This window comes from Rana temporaria, chromosome 2 (assembly GCF_905171775.1).
Source record: "Rana temporaria chromosome 2, aRanTem1.1, whole genome shotgun sequence".
NCBI classification, from domain to species: Eukaryota; Metazoa; Chordata; class Amphibia; order Anura; family Ranidae; genus Rana; species Rana temporaria.
The window spans coordinates 517,779,512-517,804,443 of NC_053490.1; the positions used below are offsets into that span (position 1 = coordinate 517,779,512).

A 24,932-nucleotide genomic window follows, 5' to 3' on the forward strand; every position below is an offset into this window, starting at 1 on the left:
GAGACTGGCTAGTTCACTCCATGATCTTAATGTGCTTCTTCTTGAGCCACTCCTTTGTTGCCTTGGCAGTATTTTTTGGGTAATTTTCATGCTAGAAGACCCATCCACGACTCATCTTCAGTGTTCTGGCTGAGGGAAGAAGGTTCTCATCCAAAATTGTACAATGCAATACTCCATCCATTGGCCACCGCAATTCGGCAAAGTTGGCCTGTTCCTTTAGCAGAGAAACAGCCCCAAAGCATAATTTTTCCACCTCCGTCCTTGACTGTAGGGAAGGTGGGCCAGATTCACGCAGACTAGCGGCGGCGTAACGTATCGTAGATATGTTACACCGCCACAAGTTTTCATCGCAAGTGCCTGATTCACAAAGCACTACGCTGGCGGCCTCCGGCGTAAGCCCGCGTAATTTAAATGGGCGTGCGCATGCTCCGTTTCGAAATTCCCGCCGTGCTTTGCGCGAAGTGACGTCATTTTTTCGAACGGCGACGTGCGTAGCGTACTTCGTATTCCCGGACGTCTTACGCAAACGACTTTTCAATTTTCAACTTTCGACGTGGGAACGACGGCCATACTTTATACAGCACATATGTGTGCTGTGTAAAGTTAGGGCACCCAAAACGACGACTAACTTTGCGACGGGAAACTAGACTAGCAGCGACGTAGCGAACGCGAAAAACCATCGTGGATCGCCGTAACTCCTAATTTGCATACCCGACGCTGGTTTACGACGCGAACTCCCCCCAGCGGCGGCCGTGGTACTGCATCCTAAGATCCGACAGAGTAAAACAATTACACCTGTCGGATCTTAGGGATATCTATGCGTAACTGATTCTATGAATCAGCCGCATAGATACTCTGAGAGATACGACGGCGTATCTCTTTTGTGAATCTGGCCCGGTTTTCTTAGGGTCATAGACAGCATTTTTCTTCCTCCAAACACGGCGAGTCGAGGTAATGCCATGAGGAGTGGCTCAAGAAGAAGCGCATTAAGGTCATGGAGTGGCCTAGCCAGTCTCCAGACCTTAATTCTATAGACAATTTATGGAGGGAGATGAAACTTTGAAGAGACAGCCAAGAAACCCTAAGGATTTAGAGAAGATCTGTAAAGAAGAGTGGACCAAAATCCCTCCTGAGATGAGTGCAAACCTGATCACCAACTACAAGAAACGTCTGACCTCTGTGCTTCCCAACAATGGTTTCCCCACCAAGTACTAAGTCATGTTTTGCTTGGGGATCAAAAACATATTTTACTCACTGAACGGCAACTCAATTTATAACATTTGTATAATGTTTTTTTTTTTATGGATTCTTAGTTAATATTCTGTCTCTATCATTTAATATACACCTATGATAAAAACGATAGACCCTTCATTAATTTGTAAGTGGGCAAACTTACAACATCTGCATAGGATTAAATAATTATTTTCCTCATTGTAAGTGTGCAATGTTAGGGAAAGAAAGATGCCATGGAGGGACGCCGCAAGTCTGATTCCATGGAAAAGCTCAGGCATGCTTGGATTCTCTTCTGATCCACCAGGAAGCTGCAAGCTGTCCTTGACCAGTAATAAGCAGCCAAGGCAATCCCCGCCCGCAGCTCCACAGGGAATGTATAACTGGCCAAGCAGAACCAGAGTGGGAGGGGCAGCGCTAGGAGCCAATAAGACTCTGCTACATACACATGTGTTGAGACAAAGTAGAGAGGGCAGAGTTGATGACCTAACAGTGTATTGCTGCTCCTTCCTTGTACAATCAGAAGGCTGTGGGCGGGGATGTGACACTGTTTTCCGTAACTGTAGCAGAGGAAGCAGTTTCACTCTACTTGAGAGTAGACATGTGCAATTAGTTTAGTTCCAAATTCCTTTTATAACAAATTTTGACAAATTCGTTAATTTCAAATTTTTCAATTTACCAATTGTTTAGATTTTTGGATTTCCGAAATTTTAAATTTCAGAATTTTCAAATTCTGAATTTTCAAATTTTCAAAAATTCTGAATTTTCGAATTCTCGAAAATTCGTAATTTCGGAAATTTGAAAATTCGTAATTTCGGAAATTTGAAAATTCGTAATTTCGGAAATTTGAAAATTCGTAATTTCGGAAATTGGAATTCCGGAATATTTAAATTTTGGAAATTTGGAAATTCGAAAATAGGAAATCGGAAATTTTGAAAAATTTAAATTCCAAAATCAGGAATTTTAAAATTCAAAATTCCAAAAGCCTAAAATTCGAAAATTCTGAAATTTGAAAATCAGAAATTCGAAAATTCAGAATTAAAAAATACGAAAATTTGGATATTTGCATTTCAAAATTTTTGAATTTCAAAATTTCCGTAATTCCGAATTCCGAATTTTCCAATTTCCGAATTCCAATATTTGAATTTTCAGAATTCCGAATTTCTGAATCTCAGACTTTACTGAATTTTTTTTTTTTTTTTGGCAGTGCACATGTCTGCTTGGGAGTCCTGTGACATATGAAGTGCAGACTTCTCCCTGATTTATGTTTTTATTTGTTTTATCAGCTGTCTCTGAATCGTAATTTAATTTGCAATAATGAGGTGATCGCAGGTACTCACCAATACATTTTATGGTGGTAACATTACCCGAGGAGCAGTATTCTCTGGAAGAAAAAAAAAAAAAAGAATAGTGATATCAGGCGCATGATGTTTGCTCCTCATCTCACATATGTACCATACCACATTACACTCATTTGTAAAAAATAAATAAAGGGCCTTGCTTTTATATAAAGATCCTTGATGTTAAAGCGCATGCGCAAGATGGGGCACAAATATTATCAGAGGGCCGACAGAGAAGAGGAAACAGAAGTTGGCTGCCAATTACTTTTTTTTTAGATGGTGGCACAGGTTTGCAAACTGGCGGGAGGTCAGAGCATTGAGCCTGAGGAAATAGAGGAATAAGGAGGCAGGTAAGTCCTACTAACCTTATTCCTTTTCATTAAAGGGGGTTCAATATACAGTACACTATATTACCAAAAGTATTGTGACACCTGCCTTTACACGCACATGAACTTTAATGGCAACCCAGTCTTAGTCTGTAGGGTTCAATATTGATTTGGCCCACCCTTTGCAGCTATAACAGCTTCAACTCTTCTGCGAAGGCCGTCCACAAGGTTTAGGAGTGTGTCTATGGGGCTTTGAACCTGTTACTGATGCTGGACATCCATGTGATGTTTAACCACTTAATGTCCACCCCATAGTAGTTCTATACTACAGGATGGCTCTCATGTGCACAATCATGTGTGTATATATATATACATGTAATACATGTGTATATATATATATATATATATATATATATATATATATATATATATATATATATATATATATATATATATATATATATATATATATATTGGGGTAGATTCAGATAGAAGATACGACGGCGTATCTCCAGATACGCGTTGTATCTCTGAGTCCCGCCGGTCGTATCTATGCGCCTGATTCATAGAATCAGTTACGCATAGATTTCCCTAAGATCCGACCGGCGTAAGTGTTTTACACCGTCGTATCTTAGGCTGCATATTTACGCTGGCCGCTAGGTGGCGCTTCCATAGATTTACGTGAGGAATATGCAAATGAGCTAGATACGCCGATTCAGAAACGTACGCATTTTTTTACGTCGTTTACGTTAGGCTTTTTTCGGCGTATAGTTACCCCTGCTATATGAGGCATATCCTATGTTAAGTATGGCCGTCGTTCCCGCGTCGAGTTTTGAAAATTTTACGTCGTTTGCGTAAGTCGTTCGCGAATAGGGCTGGATGTAATTTACGTTCACGTCGAAAGCAATGATGATTTGCGGCGGAATTTCGAGCATGCGCACTGGGATTTTTTCACGAACGGCGCATGCGCCGTCGTAAAAAACGTCAGATGCGCGGGGTCACAGTTAATATACATAAAACACGCCCACATCATCCACATTTGAATTAGGCGAGCTTACACCGACACAGATACGTTACGCCGCTGTAACTAAGGGCGCAAGTTGTTTCTGAATACAGAACTTGCGCCCAAAATTACGGCGGCGTAACGTATCTGAGATACGTTACGCCGGGCATAAAGATAGACGATTCTATCTGAATCTACCCCATACTGTGTATATATATATATATATATAATTCTGCACTTCCATCTGCAGGTGGTGCACGCTCATCGCCGGTGGGCCGCTTCTGCTGTGATAATTCACAGCAGAAGCTGAACTGCGGGTGTCGGGCACTCAATGTCCTCTGGCACCCGTCAGTCACAGTCAAAACTCAGAGAACTGAGATATGCCTATTGTTGGAGAACTTAGATGCTCCAAAAGATTGCTTAGAAGTAGAATCATTCTATAAATATACAGAACGTCTTCATTATTTTTAAGACAGTCATAAGCTTACTAGGTGCACTGGGACAGTTCATTATAAGTTCACTAATTAGACAAAGAACATTCTGACAATAGTTGAAATATAGCCTGATAAGATAAAGAAAGTCTTCAAGAAGAAGTAATAAAACTCCTTATAACAGGTGGTTTAAAATAATTACAGTTGTAATAAAAAGCATGTGAACCCTTTTGGAATGATATGGATTTCTGCACAAATTGGTCATAAAATGTGATCTGATCTTCATCCAAGTCAAAACAATAGACAATCGCAGTCTGCGTAAACTAATAACACACAAAGAATTAAATGTTGCCATGTTTTTATTGAACACACCATGTAAACATTCACAGTGCAGGTGGAAAAGGTATGTGAACCCCTAGACTAATGACATCTCCAAGAGCTGATTGGAGTGAGGTGTCAGCCAACTGGAGTCCAATCAATGAGACGAGATTGGAGGTGTTGGTTACAGCTGCCCTGCCCTATAAAAAAACACACACCAGTTCTGGGTTTGCTTTTCACAAGAAGCATTGCCTGATGTGAATGATGCCTTGCACAAAAGAGCTCTCAGAAGACCTACGATTAAGAATTGTTGACTTGCATAAAGCTGAAAAGAGTTATAAAAGTATCTCCAAAAGCCTTGCTGTTCATCAGTCCACGGTAAGACAAATTGTCGATAAATGGAGAAAGTTCAGCACTGCTGCCACTCTCCCTAGGAATGGTCGTCCTGGAAAGATGACTGCAAGAGCACAGCGCAGACTGCTCAATGAGGTGAAGAAGAATCCTAAAGTGTCAGCTAAAGACTTACAAAAGTCTCTGGCATATCCCTGTTAGCGAATCTACGATACGTAAAACACTAAACAAGAATGGATTTTATGGGAGGATACCACAGAGGAAGCCACTGCTGTCCAAAAAAACATTGCTGCATGTTTACAGCTTGCACAAGAGCACCTGGATGTTCCACAGCAGTACTGGCAAAATATTCTGTGGACAGATGAAACCAAAGTTGAGTTGTTTGGAAGAAAACACACAACACTATGTGTGGAGAAAAAGAGGCACAGCACACCAACATCAAAACCTCATCCCAACTGTGAAGTATGATGGTGGGGGTGTCATTGTTTGGGGCTGCTTTGCTGCGTCAGGGCCTGGACGGATTGCTATCATCGAAGGAAAAATGAATTCCCAAGTTCATCAAGACATTTTGCAGGAGAACTTAAGGCCATCTGTCCACCAGCTGAAGCTCAACAGAAGATGGGTGTTGCAACAGGACAACGACCCAAAGTATAGAAGTAAATCAACAACAGAATGGCTTAAACAGAAGAAAATACGCCTTCTGGAGTGGTCCAGTCAGAGTCCTGACCTCAACCCGATTGAGATGCTGTGGCATGACCTCAAGAAAGCGAATTACACCAGACATCCCAAGAATATTGCTGAACTGAAACAGTTCTGTAAAGAGGAATGGTCAAGAATTACTCCTGACCGTTGTGCACGTCTGATCTGCAACTACAGGAAACGTTTGGTTGAAGGTATTGCTGCCAAAGGAGGTTCAACCAGTTATTAAATCCAAGAGTTCACATTCTTTTTCCACCTGCACTGTGAATGTTTACATGGTGTGTTCAATAAAAACATGGTAACATTTAATTCTTTGTATGTTATTAGTTTAAGCAGACTGTGATTGTCTATTGTTGTGCCTTAGATCAGATCACATTTTATGACCGATTTGTGCATAAATCCATATCATTCAAAAGGGTTCACATACTTTTTATTGCAACTGTATATATATATATACAGTATATATATATATATATATATATATATATATGTGTGTGTGTGTGTGTGTGTGTGTGTGTGTGTATATATAAATACATACATATAGGATTATGTTGTAAGACATAACGCATAAGGTGGGGTTATTGAAAGTTCATTCTCCCAAAGTCATAAATCTGTTATCCTTGAACTTGGTGGCTAAAACAGCTGGGTGCCAGACTGTCCCTACACAGGTGTCTTTAATTGGACTTCAATTTAATTTAAATCACTTTAATGAACATATTGGAATTCTGGCAATAATTAAGTTTGTCTGGTTGTAGGACAGGTGTTACATTGATGTAGATCTTAGCAACCAATCATATCTAGGAGATATGGCTAAGATAAGGCTTGTAAGGGTATATAAATGCAAGTTTCACATCTAGTCAGACAAGTCAGATTAGAGCTCATAAGGCTGGACTCTATGTATGCTGCCCTATTGCACGGGTCATAGAGGTCAGAACCAATGGGCAATTATCTGTTCAGATAGGCGTCTATCAGGCTAACTATTTGTCTATGCGGCCCTATTGCACGGGTGGCAGGCGGTCAGAACCAATAGGCAAATATCTGTCCTTTTGTTGTAACTTGTCTCCTCGTACGAGTCAATAAAGAAAACTTCTCAACTTGATCCAGAGTGTGATCTCAGGTGAATTTCTCTGGTTTATGAAGCTCCATAATATTTTTATAGCACAATATTACTCTTTCAGAGTTATAGAAACCCAGCACTTTACGCTTGGACCACTAGTGTTGGTGATTCAAGACATGTTTCATGTCCTGGTTGTGTTTAAAAGCAGTGTGTGTGTTTTGTACAACCAGTATTAACTGGCAACCTTTTATCAGTTAGATGTACGGAAGGAAGACCTCTTTTGAGACCGGTCATACAAACTGCCATTGGCTACCATATTGTGTGGTGTGTGTATTATATTTTATATATATATAATTTTTTTTTTGTAGTACTACAGGCAGCCTGTAGTGGGCGGGGCCTGCTGAGTCCCTCCCACAGCTCTGCTCAAGCTATGAACAGCACAGTGATGATGTCATCACTAAATTTTCAAAGTGATATCTGGATTTGCAAAGGCATTCGGTGCACACAAAGTGGATTTATATTCTTTTTTGGCTATTGAGGAATATATTTAAATAAAGTTTTTGTGCCCGGAATTCAGCTTTAAATTGATTCGCTTAGCATTAAATGTGATTGAATTTTTTTCCCTCTTTGACTATGGCATCTTACCTTTGCTGGATGACGTGTTGCATTAGGGTTGGCTGGTCGGAAGAATCTGATGATTTGGTGACTGATGCAAATTCTCTTCTAAACTGTTCTTCAACAGAGCGCAGAGACACGGAGGAGGAGCTCTTGAAACTGCAATCAATCACGGGAATTTCATGACAGTAAATGAATGAATAAGAGAAAACGAGCAGATATCATTAAAGGCGGAACATTTCATAAAAATACCATTATTACTGGTATTACTGTTATTATTTATTAAATGTTTATGATGCCGCGTACACACGGTCGTTTTTTTGTGATGAAAAAAAAACGAAATTTTTTAAAACGTCCTTTTAAAATGACCGTGTGTGGGGAAAACTTTGTTTTATGTCTTCTGAAAAACGAAAAAAAAAATTTCGAACATGCTTCAATTTTTTATGTGGTTTTTCAAAACGTTGTTTTATGTGTCATAAAAAATGACCATGTGTGGGCTAAAACGATGTTTAAAACAACGTTTTTAAACCCGCGCATGCTCAGAAGCAAGTTATGACGCGAGCTTGAATGGAACAGAGTGCCGTTGTACGTGCTGAACGTAACCGCGCTTTGCTAGAGCATTTTGAAAAAACGATGGTGTGTAGGCAACGTCGTTTTTTAAAATGAAGTTTATAAAACGTTGTTTTTTTTCCATGAGAAAAAACAACGTTTTTTTACAAGGCAAAAAACGACCGTGTGTACGTGGCATTAGACATGTGCGGTTCATTTTGTTCTGAATTGAAATTCAAACAAAATCCATTTAAATGAATCTGAAATAACTAAACAATATTTCGGACAAAATTCGAATTTCCCGAAGAGAATAAAGTAAAATAGAAAATAAAGGAATGGAAAGGAGTATAATAGAGTATAAAAAGAATATAATGGAAAATAAAAGAATATAATATAATATAATAGAACAGAATAGAAAATAAAAGAATAGAACAAAATTGAATATAAAATAAAAGGGATAGAATGTAAAATAAAAGACTAGAATAGGAAACAATATAGTAAAACAGAAGAAAATAGAATATAAAATAAAAGAACATAATAAAATAGAATATAAAATAAAGGAATAGAATACCGAATAAAATAATGGCTGGATGTTTCAAAGAACTTCTGGGGGGAGGTCCTCTCCTCGCAGCCTTCTCAGTGAATTTTGGGGGGTTGTGACTTGATGCTTTCTTTTGACTACTGTCACTCTATCTGGGCAGAATTTGCTTTATGTGACACACAGCTTTTTTTGCCTGCGGGCTTTAGAGCTATACTGCTGATGTGGGGTCGTTGGTGCTGTGAAGTTGAATGTGTGTGTGAATGGTGACGCTGCTTTGTTTTGGTGTATTTGTGTTATGTACATTCTGTCTATGGGCCGGATTCAGATACAATGGCGTATCTGTCCGGTCGGCGTAATGTAAAACGCCGCAAAACGTTATTGCTTTTCACGTGAATGTAAATTACGTCCAGCCGTATTCGTATCTTAGACAAATTCTGGCGTATCTGATTCTTTGAATCAGGCGCCAAGATACGAGGCCTCACACTCAGAGATACGACGGCGTATCTGGAGATACGCCATCGTATCTCCTACCTGAATCTGGCCCATTGTGTTTTTTTCCAAATTGGCGCTCCTTTTTTGTTTATAGTGCAAAAAATAAAAACCTCAGAGGTGATCAAATTCCACCAAAATAAATCTCTATTTGTGGGGAAAAAAGGACATAAATTTTGTTTGGGCACAGCGTCGCACGGCCGCGCAATTGTCAGCTAAAGCGACGCAGTGCCGAATCTCAAAAAGTGCTCTGCTCTTTGGCCAGCCAAATGGTCCGGGGCTGAAGTGGTTAAACGGTTCCCATTCCTCTAATTGTCATACACGTGTAGAAGAAATTCGGAGCCACTTCTCCCTTATCATGTCATAACTGTCAATGAGCGCAGGAAGAGACTGACTCCCAATGATCTCACAGCTGACACAAAAGACACGTTTTTCTGACTTATCATTACTCGAGCTTCACAAACCGAGACCAAATTGGCGAAGAAATAGGACCCATCAATAATTCTGCTCTCAGCTTTTCCACCCACTTGTTCCCTTCTAAAGTTTTACAAAGTTATTGACTTCCTGCCAACAACTTTTCAAAATGTCTGAAAGTTTGCCCTGCAATGCATTATGTGATGAGGAACATTTCCCGAAAGACAAAGAAATATTGGCGCTCTAACTCAACATAGGAGAGCATATACAGAGGACTATCACTAATGGGCAAAATCTTCAACTAAACTTTATTTAGAACTTACAGGAATGTGATTGGGACAAAGGGGGCAAGGTGGATTATCCCTTTAAAGAAGAATGGATCTATAAAACAAGGTATACTACATTTACACCAATTATATAATAAGGATGCTTTTGTTACCAGGTATAAGCTGTCTAATAAATTAAAAGTTTTACAGTATCTTCAACCCCGTCATGCATTACAATGTCAATCAACTTCTTTGTCACTTCTGTCAAGTATAACCTTTCTTCTACACTTACTATGGCAGTTTCCACTTCCTGCTCTATAAAGTGGTTGATAGGAGATACAGTGGGGGAAATAATTATTATAAGTTTGCCCACTAACAAAGAAATGAAGGGGCAGGTCCACATACCTTTACACCTGCACCGCGTATCAGAGATACACTACGCCGCCGTAACTTTTCCGGCTTTGGTTCGAATCCTGAAAGCTTGCGCGCCGAAAGTTACGGCGGCGTAGTGTATCTTTCGGCGCATAATTCAAATCGGCGGGTAGGGGGCGTGATTCATTAAAATGAAGCGCGTCCCTGCGCCGAATGAACTGCGCATGCGTCGTTCACGAAAATTCCCGCTGTGCTTTGCGCAAAATGACGTTGCAACAACGTCATTTTTTGAACTTAGACGTGACTTACGTCCATCCCTATTCACGGACGACTTACGCAAAAAAAAAAAAGTCAAATTTTGACGCGGGAACGACGGCCATACTTTAACATGGCAAGTCTATCTATACGCCGCAAAATAGCAGCTTTAACTATACGCCGGAAAAAGCCGACTAGAGACGACGTAAGAGAATGTGATCGTCGGAAAAAGCTAATTTGCATACCCGACGCGGAAAACTACGCAAACTCCACCCAGCGGACGCCGAAGTATTGCATCTGCGATCCGAAGGCGTACGAATCGAACCTGTTGGATCGAACCCAGATGCCGTCGTATCTTGGTTTGAGGATTCAAACTTAAGATACGACGCGGGAAATTTGAAAGTACGCTGGCGTATCAGTAGATACGCCGGCGTACTTGCTCTGTGGATCTGCCCCGAAGGGTCTATATATTTTTATAAGTGTATTTTAAATGATAGAAACAGAATATCAACCAAAAATCCAGAAAAAAAAAAACACATGATACAAATGTTATAAATTGAGTTGCAGTTTAGTAAACTGAAGTATTTGATCCCAAAGCAAAACATGACTTAGTACTTGGTAGAGAAACCCTTGTTGGCAATCACAGAGGTCAGACGTTTCTTGTAGTTGGTGACCAGTATGCACACATCTCAGGAGGTATTTGGTCCACTCTTCTTTACAGATCTTCTCTTAGGGGCAGATCCACGTATATCGGCGCATATTTCCGCCGGGCGCAGCGTATCTAAGATACACTACGCCGCCGTAACTTATTTTTTGAATCCTCAAAGAATTTGCGCCGTAAGTTACAGCGGCGTAATGTATCTTTGGCGGCGTAAGGGCGCGGAATTCAAATGGATGTGATGGGGGCGTGTTTTATGTAAATACGTCGTGACCTGACATAAACAAAGTTTTTTTTTGAACGGCGCATGGGGGTATCCCAGTGTGCATGCTCGAAATTAAACCGGAACAAGCCAATGCTTACGACGGTGACGTCATACTACGCAAATCCCTATTCGCGAACGACTTACGCGAACAACGTAAAACATTCAAGATTCAACGCGGGAACGACGGCCATACTTAACATTGAGTACGCCTCATAATAGCAGGGGTAACTATACGCCGGAAAAAGCCGAACGCAAACGACGTAAAAAAATGCGCCGGCCAGACTTACGTTCGTGGATCGCCGTAACTAGCTAATTTGCATACTCAAAGCGGAATTCGACGGAAACGCCACCTAGCGGCCGGCGGAAAAATGCATCTGGGATCCGACGGCGTACTAAGACGTACACCTGTCGGATCGATCCGAGATGACGTCGTATCTTGTTTTGTAGATACAAAACAAAGATACGACGCGGGAAATTTAAAATTATGCGGCGTATCAATAGATACGCCGGCGTAATTCTTTTGTGGACCTCCCCCTAAATCTTTAAGGTTTCTTGGCTGTCTCATGGCAACTCAAAGTTTCAGCTCTCTCCATAAATTTTCTATAGGATTAAGGTCTGGAAACTGACTAGGCCACTCCATGACCTTAATGTGTTTCTTCTTGAGCCACTCCTTTCTTGCCTTGGCAGTATGTTTTGAATCATTGTCATGCTGGAAAAACCCATCTACAAACCATCTTCAGTGTTCTGTCTGAGGGAAGAAGGTTGTCATCCAAGATTTTACAATACATGGCCCCTTAATGTGGCAAAGTCGGCCTGGTCCATTACCAGAGAAACAGCCACAAAGCATAATGTTTGCACCTCCGCGCTTGACTGTAGGGATGGTGGTCATAGTCAGCATTTTCCTTCCTCCAAACACGGCGAGTTGAGTTAATGCCAAAGAGCTCAAATTTGGTCTCTTCTGACCACAGCACTTTCTCCCGATCCTTCTCTGAATCATTTAGATGTTCATTGGCAGACTTTAGACAGGCCTGTACATGTGCCTTCTTGAGGAGGGGGACCTTGCGGGTTTTCAATCCATGGCGGAGTATTGTATCACCAATGGTGTGTTTGGTGACTGTGGTCCCAACTGCCTTGAGATCATTCACAAGCTCCTCCCATGTAGTTCTGGGCTGATCCCTCACTTTTCTCATGATCATCCTCACCCCATGAGGCTAAATCTTGCATGGAACTCCAGACCGAAGGCGATTGATGGTTATTTTGTATTTCTTCCACTTGCAAATAATCTCCCCAACAGTTGTCTCCTTCTCCCCAAGCTTCTTGCCGATGGTCTTGTAGCCCATTCCAGCCTTGTGAAGGTCTACAGTCTTATCCCTGACATCCTTTGACAGCTCTTTGGTCTTACCCATGTTGGTGGGTTTGAATGGAAAAAGAGATTCTGTGGACAGGTGTCTTTTATACACATAATGAGCTGTCATTAGGAGAACCTTCTTAAATAGACAGCACTATTCTTTGTACCACGTGAACACATACTGTAGCCAGTCTGTGGGATCCAAAATTATTTTTGGCTGGTAGGGGATCAAATACTTATTTTACTCACTGAACTGCAACTTAATTTATAACATTGGTATTGTGTTTTTTTTCTGGATTTTTAGTTGATATTCTGGGCCAGATTCTCAAAAGAGTTACGACGGTGTATCTCAGGAAACACCGTCGTATCTCTGTTTTTGGCCCCGGGTATCTATGCGAGTGATTCCTAGAATCATTTTCGCATAGATACGGCCAAGATCCGACAGGTGTAAGTCACTTACACCGTCGGATCTTAGATGTAATTCGACGCTGGCCGCTAGGTGGCGTTTACATTCAGTTCTCATTTGACTATTCAAATGAGCCTGATACGCCGATTCCTGAACAAATTTGCGCCGCGTAGTCGTTGTTTACGTAGTTTCCGTAAGCGTAAGGTTACCCCTGCTATATGAGGGGTAACCTTACGCCAGTCTGCAGTATGCCATGTTAAGTATGGCGTCGGGTCAGCGTCGTCTTTTTCCGTCGGTTACGTCGTTTTACTAAGTCGTCCGCGAATACGACTTTACGTCAATGACGCTCACTTCGGCGTCATTGACGTTTTCCGTCGTGAGCTGGAGCATGCGCACTGGGCTCTTTTTCCGCCCGGCGCATGCGCAGTTCGATCGGCGCGGGGGCGCGCTTAATTTGAATACAAGCCGCCCCCTTTGAATTACGCGGCCATACGCCGGGCCATTTACACTACGCTGCCGCAAATTACGGAGCAAGTGCTTGGAGAATACGGCACTTGCTCCAGTAAGTTGCGGTGGCGTGGTGTAAATGGCTTACACTACGCCAACGCCGATTCTTTGAGAATCTGGCCCTTGGTCTCTATCATTTAACATACACCTATGATAAAAAAAATATAGACCCTTCATTACTTTGTAAGTGGGCAAACGTACAAAATCTGCAGGGGATCAAATAAATATTTTTGCCACTCTTTATACTCTGCATTACAAATTGCTGCTAGTGCCCAGGTATCTTTATCTTGTAGTCGCTATTGGGGGGGAGGGGAGGATTAAAGCCTCGTACACACGATAGGTTAAACAGAGGACAATGGTCTGATGGACCGTTTTCATCGGTCAAAACCGATCGTGTGTGGGCCCCATAGGTTATTTATCCATCGGTTAAAAAAAAAAAAACTTGCTTTAAATTTAACCAATTAAAAATCCACGCATGCTCAGAATCAAGTCGACGCATGCTTGGAAGCATTGAACTTCGTTTTTTTCAGCACATCGTTGTGTTTTACGTCACCACCTTCTAACACAATCGTTTTTTCAACCGATGGTGTGTAAGCGCGACGGACCATCAGTCAGCTTTATCGGTTAACCGATGACAACGGTCCATCAGACCGCTCTCGTCGGATGGACTGATCATGTGTACGCGGCTTTAGGCTCTTTGGAGGATGATTAGTGGATACAGGCATTAGAAACTATACCATTGGTATCTTTATCCCCATTACAACATCTGACTCAATTGTTTCTAGTGCAAAGGCTTCACAATATGCTTTAGCATTTGTATTCCTAGGGTGGATCTGACTCTCCGAATTGCTGAGCTACACATACGGGCTCCCTTATTCATATGTGATGGCGTTGCCCTAAACTTCATCACTATTGGTCCACTCTTTTTCCGACACTTAACAGTATTTGTTATACCCAGGTCCCAACAGATCCTAAGTTGGCCATACTGGATCTTATCCCAGAGGAAAATCTTCCAGCTGATTTTGGCCTGTTGTGAACTAGGGCTTTATATTTAGCACGCAGGGCCTCCATCAGGAATTATGGGGCCCCTTACACAGCTTCAGGCATGGGAGCAGAGAACTGGGAGGGGGTGCTGCCTCCTCAAATTGAGAAGCAGGGGGGGGGGGTTGCCCTGGGGACCTCTGGGCCCCTTACAAAAAAAATATAAAAAAAAGGGGGGTAGCCATCCGGGGCCCTGGGGACCGCCGGGCCCTTTAATAAAAAAGAAAACAAAACATATATAAAAAATATATAATTTTTTTTTTTTTTAAAGTGGGTAGCCATCTGGGGCCCTGGGGAAGTCCGGGCCCTTTAATAAAAACAAAAAATAAAAAAACATATACAAAAAAAAAAAATATCTAAAAAAGAAAAAAACAAATTTTTATAAAAAAAAGTGGGGGGGGGTTGCCATCCGGGGCCCTGGGCACCTCTGGGCCCTTTTATAAAAAGAAATTAAAAAAAATATTAAATATTACAAAAATAAATACAAATTATATAAAAAATAAAAAAAAGGGGGGGTTTCCATTCTGAGCCCTGGGGACCTCTGATCCCTTTAATAAAAACAAAAAAAATAATAAAAAAATATATATATAAAAAATGTATAAAAAAAAGGGGGGGTTTGCCATCCAGGGCCCTGGGGACCTCCGGGCCCCTTACACCCTTACAGGTGTACTGCCTGTACCCCCCTGATGGCGGCCCTGTTAGCACGCAAAGTATTATTACGAAAATGTCTTTCTCCCACCCTTCCTAATTGGTCTCAATGGAGATATGCTGTAAATTCTCTTTTGAGGAGGGAAGAAATTATTTAAAAACATAGGGATTGTCCTTAAAAAAATTCAAAAGTTATAGGAACCATGGTTGTTCTATGCAAAATTGACATTTGTTTCATCAGTGAGCTCACATGTTTATGTTGGGCCAAGGTTACTCCATTCTTCTCATTATGAAGTTTTGTTTCCAATAATATGACAATATCTAGTACTCTAATGTAGGGATGGGCTCGATGTTTAAAGCGCTGCGCAAACTGTTGGCGCTATATAAATCCTGTATAATAATAATAATAATAATAATAATAATAATGTTTGAGTCGACGTTCTGGTTTATGTATTATAAGGAGTCGATGTTGGGTAGGGTACTACTTTGTACTACTTTGTAAGATACAATGTCATGCCCTTTGTTTTTTGTTCTGTTTTTTGTTGTTTGTATTGCCCACAGGGCACTGTGGTTTTGTTTTTTCCTCTTTTTGTTGTAAAAATTTGAAAAACCTTGCAATAAAAAATACCTGATTAAAAAAAAAAAGAAGAAAAATTCAAGGTATGGATATTCATACATAGTGACATTGGTCCAGATTGGACCAATGTCACTATGCATATGCCTATGCATATGCCTCCATATTCTCAACCAGGGTTCTGGGTAACCCTTGGGTTCTTCCAAAGGTGTCTAGGGGTTCCTTGAGTTGTGACTAATTGACCTCACATCTGATGTTGCCTGCATAGTTCCAGGGCCAACATCATATGGTAGAGCCAGTGGCATGTCACCAATGACGGCATTCTCAACTTAACATATGGAGAACCATCACAAATGGTAACATTTTCAACTAGAGTCAATTTAGAACATAAAGGAAGGTGATTGGAAAAATGGGGTTAAGGTGGGTATTCCCTTTAAAGAAAAATTCCAGGTATGGATATTTTTACATAGTGACATTGGTCCATAATGGGCCAATGTCACTATGCATATACCTTCAAAACAGCAATTCTCAACCAGGGTTCCGTGTAACCCTAGGGTTCCTCCAAAGGTGTCTAGGGGTTCCTTTAGTTGTGACTAATTGACTTCTCATCTGATAGTGTCTGCATACAGTAGTTCCAGGGCCAACGTCATTTGGCAGAACCAGCGGTATGACCTTTTTAGCTGTTTGTAGGGATGGCATTCTTCCCACTGGCCACCAATGTAATAGGCATTTTCCCAATGACCTCAATGAACCCCCTGAAACCTTAAAATGATTTCACAGGTTCCTCTGGCGTATAAAGATTGAGAAAGGTTGCTCTAGAACAGTGGTTCTCAACCTTCTAGTGCCGTGACCCCTTGATAAAATTTCCCAAGTTGTGGGGACCCCCAACAGTAAAATTATTTTCATAGCGTGGGTTGGCAGCACCCAAGGCAAGACAAGTAATTTGCGCCCCTAACCCATGGAAATGTTGCGCTCCCCGAGTCCCCTCCACTCATACAGCATTTAAACCTCATATGGTACATTTTAAGATGTACCACTTTTTGTTCTCCTTTCCATTTTATCTCTCGCTATCCTAATTTCTTCTACCCCCCATCCCTCTCTCTAGGCATTTTTCTTGTTTTTTCTTATTCAATCTTTACCTTTTTCTTTCTTCCTCCCCCTCTTTTCCTCTCCCTTCCATGTATTCTCTAAATTTCATTCCTTCTCTTACTCCTTGGTGGGAGAATGGGAAGAGTAGTGGGAGGAGTTATGATCAGCCAACTTGGGTGCTCTTAATCAAGGTCATCTGCTGATCTGAGAACTGTAGTGGGGACTTAATGGCAACTATAGTAACAGGTAGTGTTACCCAGTATGTATGACTTTGTGATGTCTCATAGCAGTGACACCTATGCTGAAATCAGGAGATAGGGTCTCCTCCAGCCCCTCCCACCTCACAATCCTCACCAGTCAGCTGATCTCTAGTCTCTGCCCCACAGCCATGCCGTGAACTGAATGGGCGGCTGCAAAGAGGCCGAGTGGGTGGCCTGTGGGCTCCAGGAACAGCCCAGCTGGGTGGCCACAAGCTCCAGAGACAGGCCTGTTGGGCAGCCGCAAAAAGGCTGGGAGAGCGGTGCAGGCTTCAGGAACAGCCCAGGATTCCGTGACCCCTGGCAAATAGTCATTTGACCCCTGAGGGGGTCCTGACCCCAGGTTGAGAACCACTGCTCTAGAAGCTGGAAATCACTGTATTAGACACAGCTGCTCTGGTAATTTACACTAGCTTCCGAGTCCTGCACCGAGCGGTTACCCTACTGCATTGTGATTACAGGAGGTCGGCCGCTGGGCACGGGCATCACTTAGATAATTCTTTGCATTTTCTCAATGAATGCAAAGCATTCTCTGATTGGACAAAGTGGACAGGGTGATGTCACCACCCCGCTTCTACACCTTTCCCCCCACCATTGAAAAAAAACATGCAGCGCAGCATAAAACAATTCTTTACTAAACAATTCCTAATTACCTGGAAAACCCTAATTGCTTACATGTCAGATTCACATACAATGCATTCCAGCTGTCGGAGCAGACTGTTTTCCAGGACCCGGCAACGTAGGCTTGCAGCACTCCCCTCCGTCCACTTAGTCTCACTAAAGTAAAACACAATTTGGGGTAAAAATTAAGCTAGCTGTTGTGATATAAGCATGAAAACTGCATTAATGGTTCAGAATTCCAGCCATGTTTGGTGCCTCAAGCTGTTATAGCTGCAAAGGGGGCGCCACCTCAATGTTGAACCCTACGGACTGAGACTGGGATGCCATTAAAGTTCATGTGCATATTAGGGCAGGCAATATAGTGTATATATAGCCTCAAAACACTGTCGTATGACCTTTTGGCTTAACAGCTGCCCCACCAAAGTCATTGCACTTTTAGACATGGATCCCTAAGATACAGTATAGTGCTGTATAGCACTTGGGATCTAGCTCTACAGAACTGCCTCCCAGGGGCGGACTGACCATTTGGGCACTCGTGCACAGCCCGAGGGCCCAATGCCATCAGGGTTGCCGGCCTTAGTAAAACCAGGGACAGTATGTAAAAATCTGTGTTTTTTTACATCTGTCCCTAAACCGACATCCTTTTGGTCTAAAAATGCCAAGTTTATAGCTGCCCCGCCTCTCCAGTACTCTCCAGTACCTTTTCAGTGTGTGTATGTATACTGTGTGTATGTATACTGTGTGTCTGTATGTGTATTCCGTTTCTACTGTATGTATACTGTGTGTGTATATTGTGCGTATGTGTGTTTATACTGTGTATGTGTAGCGCCCCCTTACTTTCAGTATGGGCACTACGCTAAAGTTAGTGGGGAATGGGAGAGTTATTTTGCTCCCATTCAGAATTTGCTAGAATTTGGGCTGCTGTCATTCCTGAACTGTCCTGTAGGTCAGTCTGCACTCCAGGGGTGCTGATTCCACCCCTGGGCGACAGTTGGCGCTAGAGAGGTTCTGGCAGAGCCGCTTTTCCCCAGCAGCCAATTAGAGGGGTTTTCCCTCGCGGGGCAGGCTGGGGGAAAGTATATCTGTGGCAGACGCCATTTTTGTTGGTTCTTCGCGGATTCCTGGTTCCAGATGCGGCACCCACCTCTTTAGGGTGTGCGCACATCCACTATGGCCTACCTGGCCTGGGGTCGCGCGCTACACGGAGTTCCAGACTTTGGGCCCTCCTGGCCTGGAGCAACTGATGCTACTAAGGGGCCCCAGTGACTTACTGGGTTCCCCCATCTACTAAGGAGATCCCAGGCTGTATGCCGTTCGGTGGGGGGGTCGGCTTGAGGAGAACCCGGAGGCAGGTTGTCCAATAGGGCTTGAACGAACCATCGGGGATCTGGTGACCGGGACACTGACAGGTACACTTCAACTGTCAACCGGTGACCCTGACTTAATCTACTGGGAGGATTCGCTCAATCCATTTAGCTCATTCAAGTACTAGGCCTGTGGCAGAGGTCCCTAGAGCCAGGTCTGTGGCAGAGGCCTGTTCCTCCCAACAACCTAAAGTGACACTTCGGCTGCCAGACTCGTGGCAGGAGTTTGTCCAGGGGCACTTCACCCACTCTGGCTAGAGTGGCGACGAACTGTGTTTATTACTACTGAGAGCAGGATTGCTCGCTTCATATCCAGGCCTGATACCGCAAAGTTCTCTATTGCTTTATCAACCTTTCCTCTATACCTCATGTTGATGTTGGTCGTGTTGGGCTGAGAATAAAGCATTCAGAAAACCTTTATTTATTGTCTGGACATTCGCTCACTAAATCTACTCATCAACTTCACCCCTAGACAACGGTGAGGCCCCGTACACACGTCCGAGGAACTTGACATGCCAAACACATCGAGTTCCTTGTCGAGTTCAGTGTTGAAGCCGCCAACTTTCCTCATTGAACAACGAGGAAATAGAGAACATGTTCTCTATTTGGCCCGACGAGTTCCTCGTCGGCTTCCTCGCTGAAAAGTGTACACACGACCGAGTTTCTCGGCAGAATCCAGCTCCGATTGAGTTTCTGGCTGAATTCTGCCGAGAAACTCGGTCGTGTGTACGGGGCCTAAGAGGTAACCTAGCATGCCGATCCCAAAAAAACAACCAGCGGCTCCTGCGGGGGTAGCGCTACATATGTATACTGTATGTGTGTGTGTGTATACAGTACTGTGTGGCCCCATAATCTCCTATAGCCCGGGGGTCCCATAATCTCCTATTGCCCGAGGGCCCCATCAGTTGTCAGTCCGCCCCTGCTCCCACCTACCTAGTCTCTAGCTATGATACCTCCTGGTCTACTAGATCAGTATAATAATGTGTTTTGCATTATAACTATGTAGCGCCCCCTTACTTTCAGTATGGGCACTACGCTAAAGTTAGTGGGGAATGGGAGAGTTATTTTGCTCCCATTCACAATTTGCTAAATTCTGGGCTGGTCATTCCTGAACTGTCCTGTTGGGCCTGGGAATAAAGCATTTAAAAACCTTCTTTTACTGACTGGACATTCGCTCACTACTCTACTCATCAACTACACCCCTAGACAACACTGAGGCCCGGTACACACGGGCAAACATGTACGATGAAACCGGTCCGTCGGACCGTTTTCACCGTACATGTCTGCCAGAGGGCTTCTGTACGATGGCTGTACTAACCATCGTACAGAAGTCCGCGCGTAAACAATACGCAGGGCGTGTCCGCGGCGACGTGGGCGGGCCTGCCATTTAAAGGCTTCCATGCATGCGTCAAAGTAATTAGACGCATGCGAGGAACGGCGGGCGCTCGGACATGTACGGTAGGTCTGTACTGACGACCGTACATGTCCGAGCGGGCAGGATTCCAGCGGACGGTTTTAAAACACGTCCTGGAATATTTGTCTGCTGGGAAAAGGCCCGGCGGGCAAATGTTTGCTGGAATTCGGCCCACTCGCGCCTACACACGACCGAACATGTATGCTGAAACTGGTCCGCGGACCAGTTTCAGCATACATGTTTGGTCGTGTGTACGGGGCCTGAGAGGTAACTTAAATATGCCGATCTCAAAACAAACCAGCGGCTCCTGAGGGGGTAGCGCTACAACTAGTTATGACACAGGTCATTATAACTAGATTAAAATAGACCTTCCATGCAACAGGCTTACAAGAATATAGTTTGACCAAAGCTGGGGTGTCTGAAAACCCGCAAGAATGCAATAGGTTGCAATGTACTCTTGTGGCAGAGGTAGGGCACAATGACGTTATCTGAAAACTAGCAGTTTGTTTATCTTTTTGTATTTTTTGGGTCAGGGTTTGTAAGTGCAACAGACCTTCCATTTGTGATGGGAAGTCTGCTTTTAGGAGAAAATATTCTTCTCATGCATCGGTCTTCATCCCGAGACCCTAATTACAAAGCTACATGTTCTTTACATCTCTAAATCTAATTCCATTTACCACATCTAAGTTCATCATCTCCATCTGGACAGTCGAAAACTCCATCACATCGTTTAGATTTATGAATACACATCGAAGAAGATTGGCAGTGTATCTTTCCCGGGCAAGTGAAGTGAACTGAAAGAGAGGTAGACAAAAATAGTGTAAATTTCCTCCTGTCACACCAACATTTTTAGATTTTTGGCTTGTATATGGGGTACAAATGGAGCTTTATATCCTAAAATGCACTAATAAATGTCTTGCCTGTACTACAACAATGACTGTGTAACCTACTAACATGTTTTCTAGCCAAAACTTGTTTTTTGTTTTTGGATAGAACAGGGAATAGTCCATGTTCTGTTCATGGGATTTTCCTGTTCTGGAGATACAAGAGTAAATAAGAGTAAATATTTCTCAAATGTCTAAAGACATTTGTCACTAGAACAGGTGTGTCATGAAGATCCTGCCAGCAACAGGCACTCCAGGTTCCCTGGTTCACGATCGCGGGTGCCATATTCCTTTAAATTTCAGACCTAGGGGGGGGGGGTGTCTAGTATGCCTGTGAAATAGCTAATGTTTCCCGTGCTTAGAACTGTCTCTGCACAAAGTGGCATTTCTGAAGAAAAAAAGTAATTTAAAATGGTGTGGATTTTTGGGGGAACTCCACGCCATTTTTTTTTTAATTTGGGGTAGAGTTCCCCTTAAAATCCACACCAGACCTAATGGTCTGGAATGGATATTTGGGGGGAACCCCACGTAATTTTTTTTTAATTGACAGCGGGGTTCCCCCTTAATATCCATACCAGACCTGAAGGGCCTGGTAATTGAATTTGGGGGAACCCCCACGCTTTTTTTTTTATGAATGAATTTTCTCTGAGCCGACAATTCATTTAGCCGCGAGTGATTTTTAAACTTTTTTTCTTCAGAAATGACACTTTGTGCAGGGACAGTTCTAAGCACGGCAAACATGCGCTATTTCACAGGCATACTAGACACCCCCCCTATGTACGAAATTTAAAGGAATATTTCACTTTTATTGTTTCACTTTTAGCATTATTAAATTCACTGCTCCTGAAAAAACGACCGTTTTTAAAACTTTTTTTTTTGCATTGATACATGTCCCCTGGGACAGGACCCAGGTCCCCAAACACTTTTTAGGACAATAACTTGCATATTAGCCTTTAAAATTAACACTTTAGATTCCCCCCCCCCCAAAAAAAAATGTTGAGCACCAGCTGCCAGTGCCTGGCTGTGTAGGATGGGGGATCCTTATTTACCAGCGACTCCTATGTGGGGTGCACTACACTTAGAACATTATTTTCCAAAGAATTTTCGTTTAATGGGCAAAGTGGCTGCGTTTGATGGGCGCAGTGGCTGCGTTTGATGGGCACAGTGGCTGCGTTTGATGGGCGCAGTGGCTGCGTTTGATGGGCGCAGTGGCTGCGTTTGATGGGCACAGTGGCTACGTTCGATGGGCACAGTGGCTGCGTTCGATGGGCACAGTGCCTGCGTTCGATGGGCACAGTGGCTACGTTTGACGCCTCCCCCCCCCCCAAAAAAAAATTGAGCACCAGCCGTCCTTATTCACCAGCGGCTCCTACGTGGGGTGCATTACAGAGAACATTATTTTCATTCAAAATTCTACCCAGCTATGGCCAGCTATAGGCCCAGATCCACAAAGAAATTACGCCGGCGTATCTATTGATACGCTGCGTAATTTCTAAGATGCCCCGTTGTATCTTTGTTTTGTATCCACAAAACAAGATACGACTGAATGTGGGCTCGATCCGATCCGCGTCGAGTATGTAAATTAGATAGATACGGCAATCCACAAACGTACGTCCGCCCGGCGCTTTTTTTTTACGTCGTTTACGTAAGGCTTTTTTCGGCGTAACGTTACCCCTGCTCTATGAGGCGTACGCAATGTTAAGTATGGACGTCGGGCCAGCGTAGAATTTTCCATTGTGTACGTCGCTTGCGTAAAACGTTTGCGAATAGGGCTTTGCGTAAATTACGTTCACGTCGTCTAGGCATTGAGCAGGCGTAATTTAATTTGAAAATCCGACGTGATACTGAGCATGCGCCGTACGAAAAAATCGTCATTTACGTGGGGTCAAGCTTGTTTTACATAAAACACGCCCCCCTGTTCATCATTTGAATTCTGCGCCCTTACGCCGGGAGATTTTGTGAATACATCACTTGCCTCTCAAAGTAGCGGCGGCGTAGCGTAACTACGATACGCTACGCCTGCCTAAAAATACGCCGCCCTACGTGGATCTGGCCCATAGTCTTTATAATTGTGTAATTTTTAGTTAACGCCAAACTATCATAAAAATCCTGATCTCCTTTAAGCCTAACTGATTTTCCCGCAGTAGTTTTAGACAATCCGGAGCTCTGGAGGAGCCAAGTGCCCCTTTTCCTCTGGAGAAGACTAAAGCGTTGTTTATGATACTTTTATAAAGCCCAATAAGCTGACTGCACTTGCTCCGATCTGAACTCTGCAGCTTGCAAAGGGACCCGGAGAAGATTAATGCGCGGCTAAATTGTACAGGGACCAGACGTGGCAACCGCTTGACGCTGACTATTTACCGAGTACAGAAAGTGCAGCAAAGTTATCCGCCGTAATGAATGCCTACTGTCCAATTAAGCCATTAATACACAGATAAACAAGCTATCAAGCCATCGGCCATTCATTGCGCCCGTCAGACGACGAAGGTGAGAAAGGTCAGCCTGCTCTGCTTAATGAAAAAGAGGACGCTAACTGTCTCTATTCTTCCTTTCAAGAGGATTGTAAAACATTTAATCCTTGACAATTTAATGGAAACACCACTAAATAATGGATAACACTCACCAATCAGGCCCGTAGCAATCGCCAGAGCAATAACGAGGACGGCGAAGAGGATGATAATGAGATATTTCACAGGGATAAGAGGATGGCACTTAGACGATTCGTCATTTTCCTTGTTTTCTGTAAAGAGATAAATGCAAAAATTACGAAGATGCGGGAGATGGAGTCGCGCGGCTTTGCCCGGGGACCGGGCCATTCATACCTATGCATTTAGAAAAGGCATCTGTTTTACCGGCATTTTCAATGAGTTTGTTTTGATGCCTCTTAATGCTTTTAAGAGGCTTTTAGGTGTGATGCGGTTCAGTGTGCTTTTGTTGCTTTTGAGTATATGTCAATTCACAACCAGGACATTTTTCAAAGCTCTCTCATTCAATTGCATGAGACTAAGGGATTTGTCAGCTATCGACTCATTCAATGTACCCACTTGATAGAAGAATACCACACTACATAACATGGGTTCAGTTGGTTGCAGCAGTCATTTTTCTTGTTATAAAATATTTTCATTACATTTTTAGTTACAACACAACATAAATATAGAAGTACGAAAAAGTAAAAACATACACTATATTGTCAAAAGTATTGGGACGCCTGCCTTTACACGCACATGAACTTTAACCACCTAAGACCCGGACCATTATGCAGGTTAAGGACCTTGCCCCTTTTTGCAATTTGGCACTGCGTCGCTTTAACTGACAATTGCGCGGTCGTGCGACGTGGCTCCCAAACAAAATTGGCGTCTTTTTTTCCCCCCACAAATAGAGCTTTCTTTTGGTGGTATTTGATCACCCCTGCGGTTTTTATTTTATTTATTTACAGTGACTAAACTTCCAAGTGCAATTTCAAGTGCTCTTTGCACTTGCAGTTTGCACTTGTAGTGCAAAGTGGATTTGCCTTTCATAAATAACCCCCACAGGGGCCCGGATTCAGATAGAGATACGACGGCGTATCTACTGATACGCCGTCGTATCTCTGAGTTCCGT

At 42.9% G+C, this 24,932-nt stretch overlaps 1 protein-coding gene across 3 annotated transcripts in view; it reads right to left on the bottom strand.

Moving 5' to 3' along the window:
* TMPRSS3 (transmembrane serine protease 3) overlaps window positions 1-24,932 on the bottom strand; it is a 95,279-nt gene that overhangs the window by 50,217 nt on the left and 20,130 nt on the right. For 2 of the 3 annotated variants that reach the window (XM_040339040.1, XM_040339041.1), the window contains exons 3-7: window positions 23,956-24,072; window positions 21,126-21,242; window positions 17,703-17,826; window positions 7,401-7,529; window positions 2,571-2,614 (exon numbers count right to left, since the gene is read on the bottom strand). In XM_040339040.1, the coding sequence (XP_040194974.1) occupies window positions 2,571-2,614; window positions 7,401-7,529; window positions 17,703-17,826; window positions 21,126-21,242; window positions 23,956-24,072 (531 nt within the window). The remainder of the gene's footprint in view (window positions 1-2,570; window positions 2,615-7,400; window positions 7,530-17,702; window positions 17,827-21,125; window positions 21,243-23,955; window positions 24,073-24,932) is intronic. The other variant, XM_040339042.1, reaches the window with a different exon arrangement.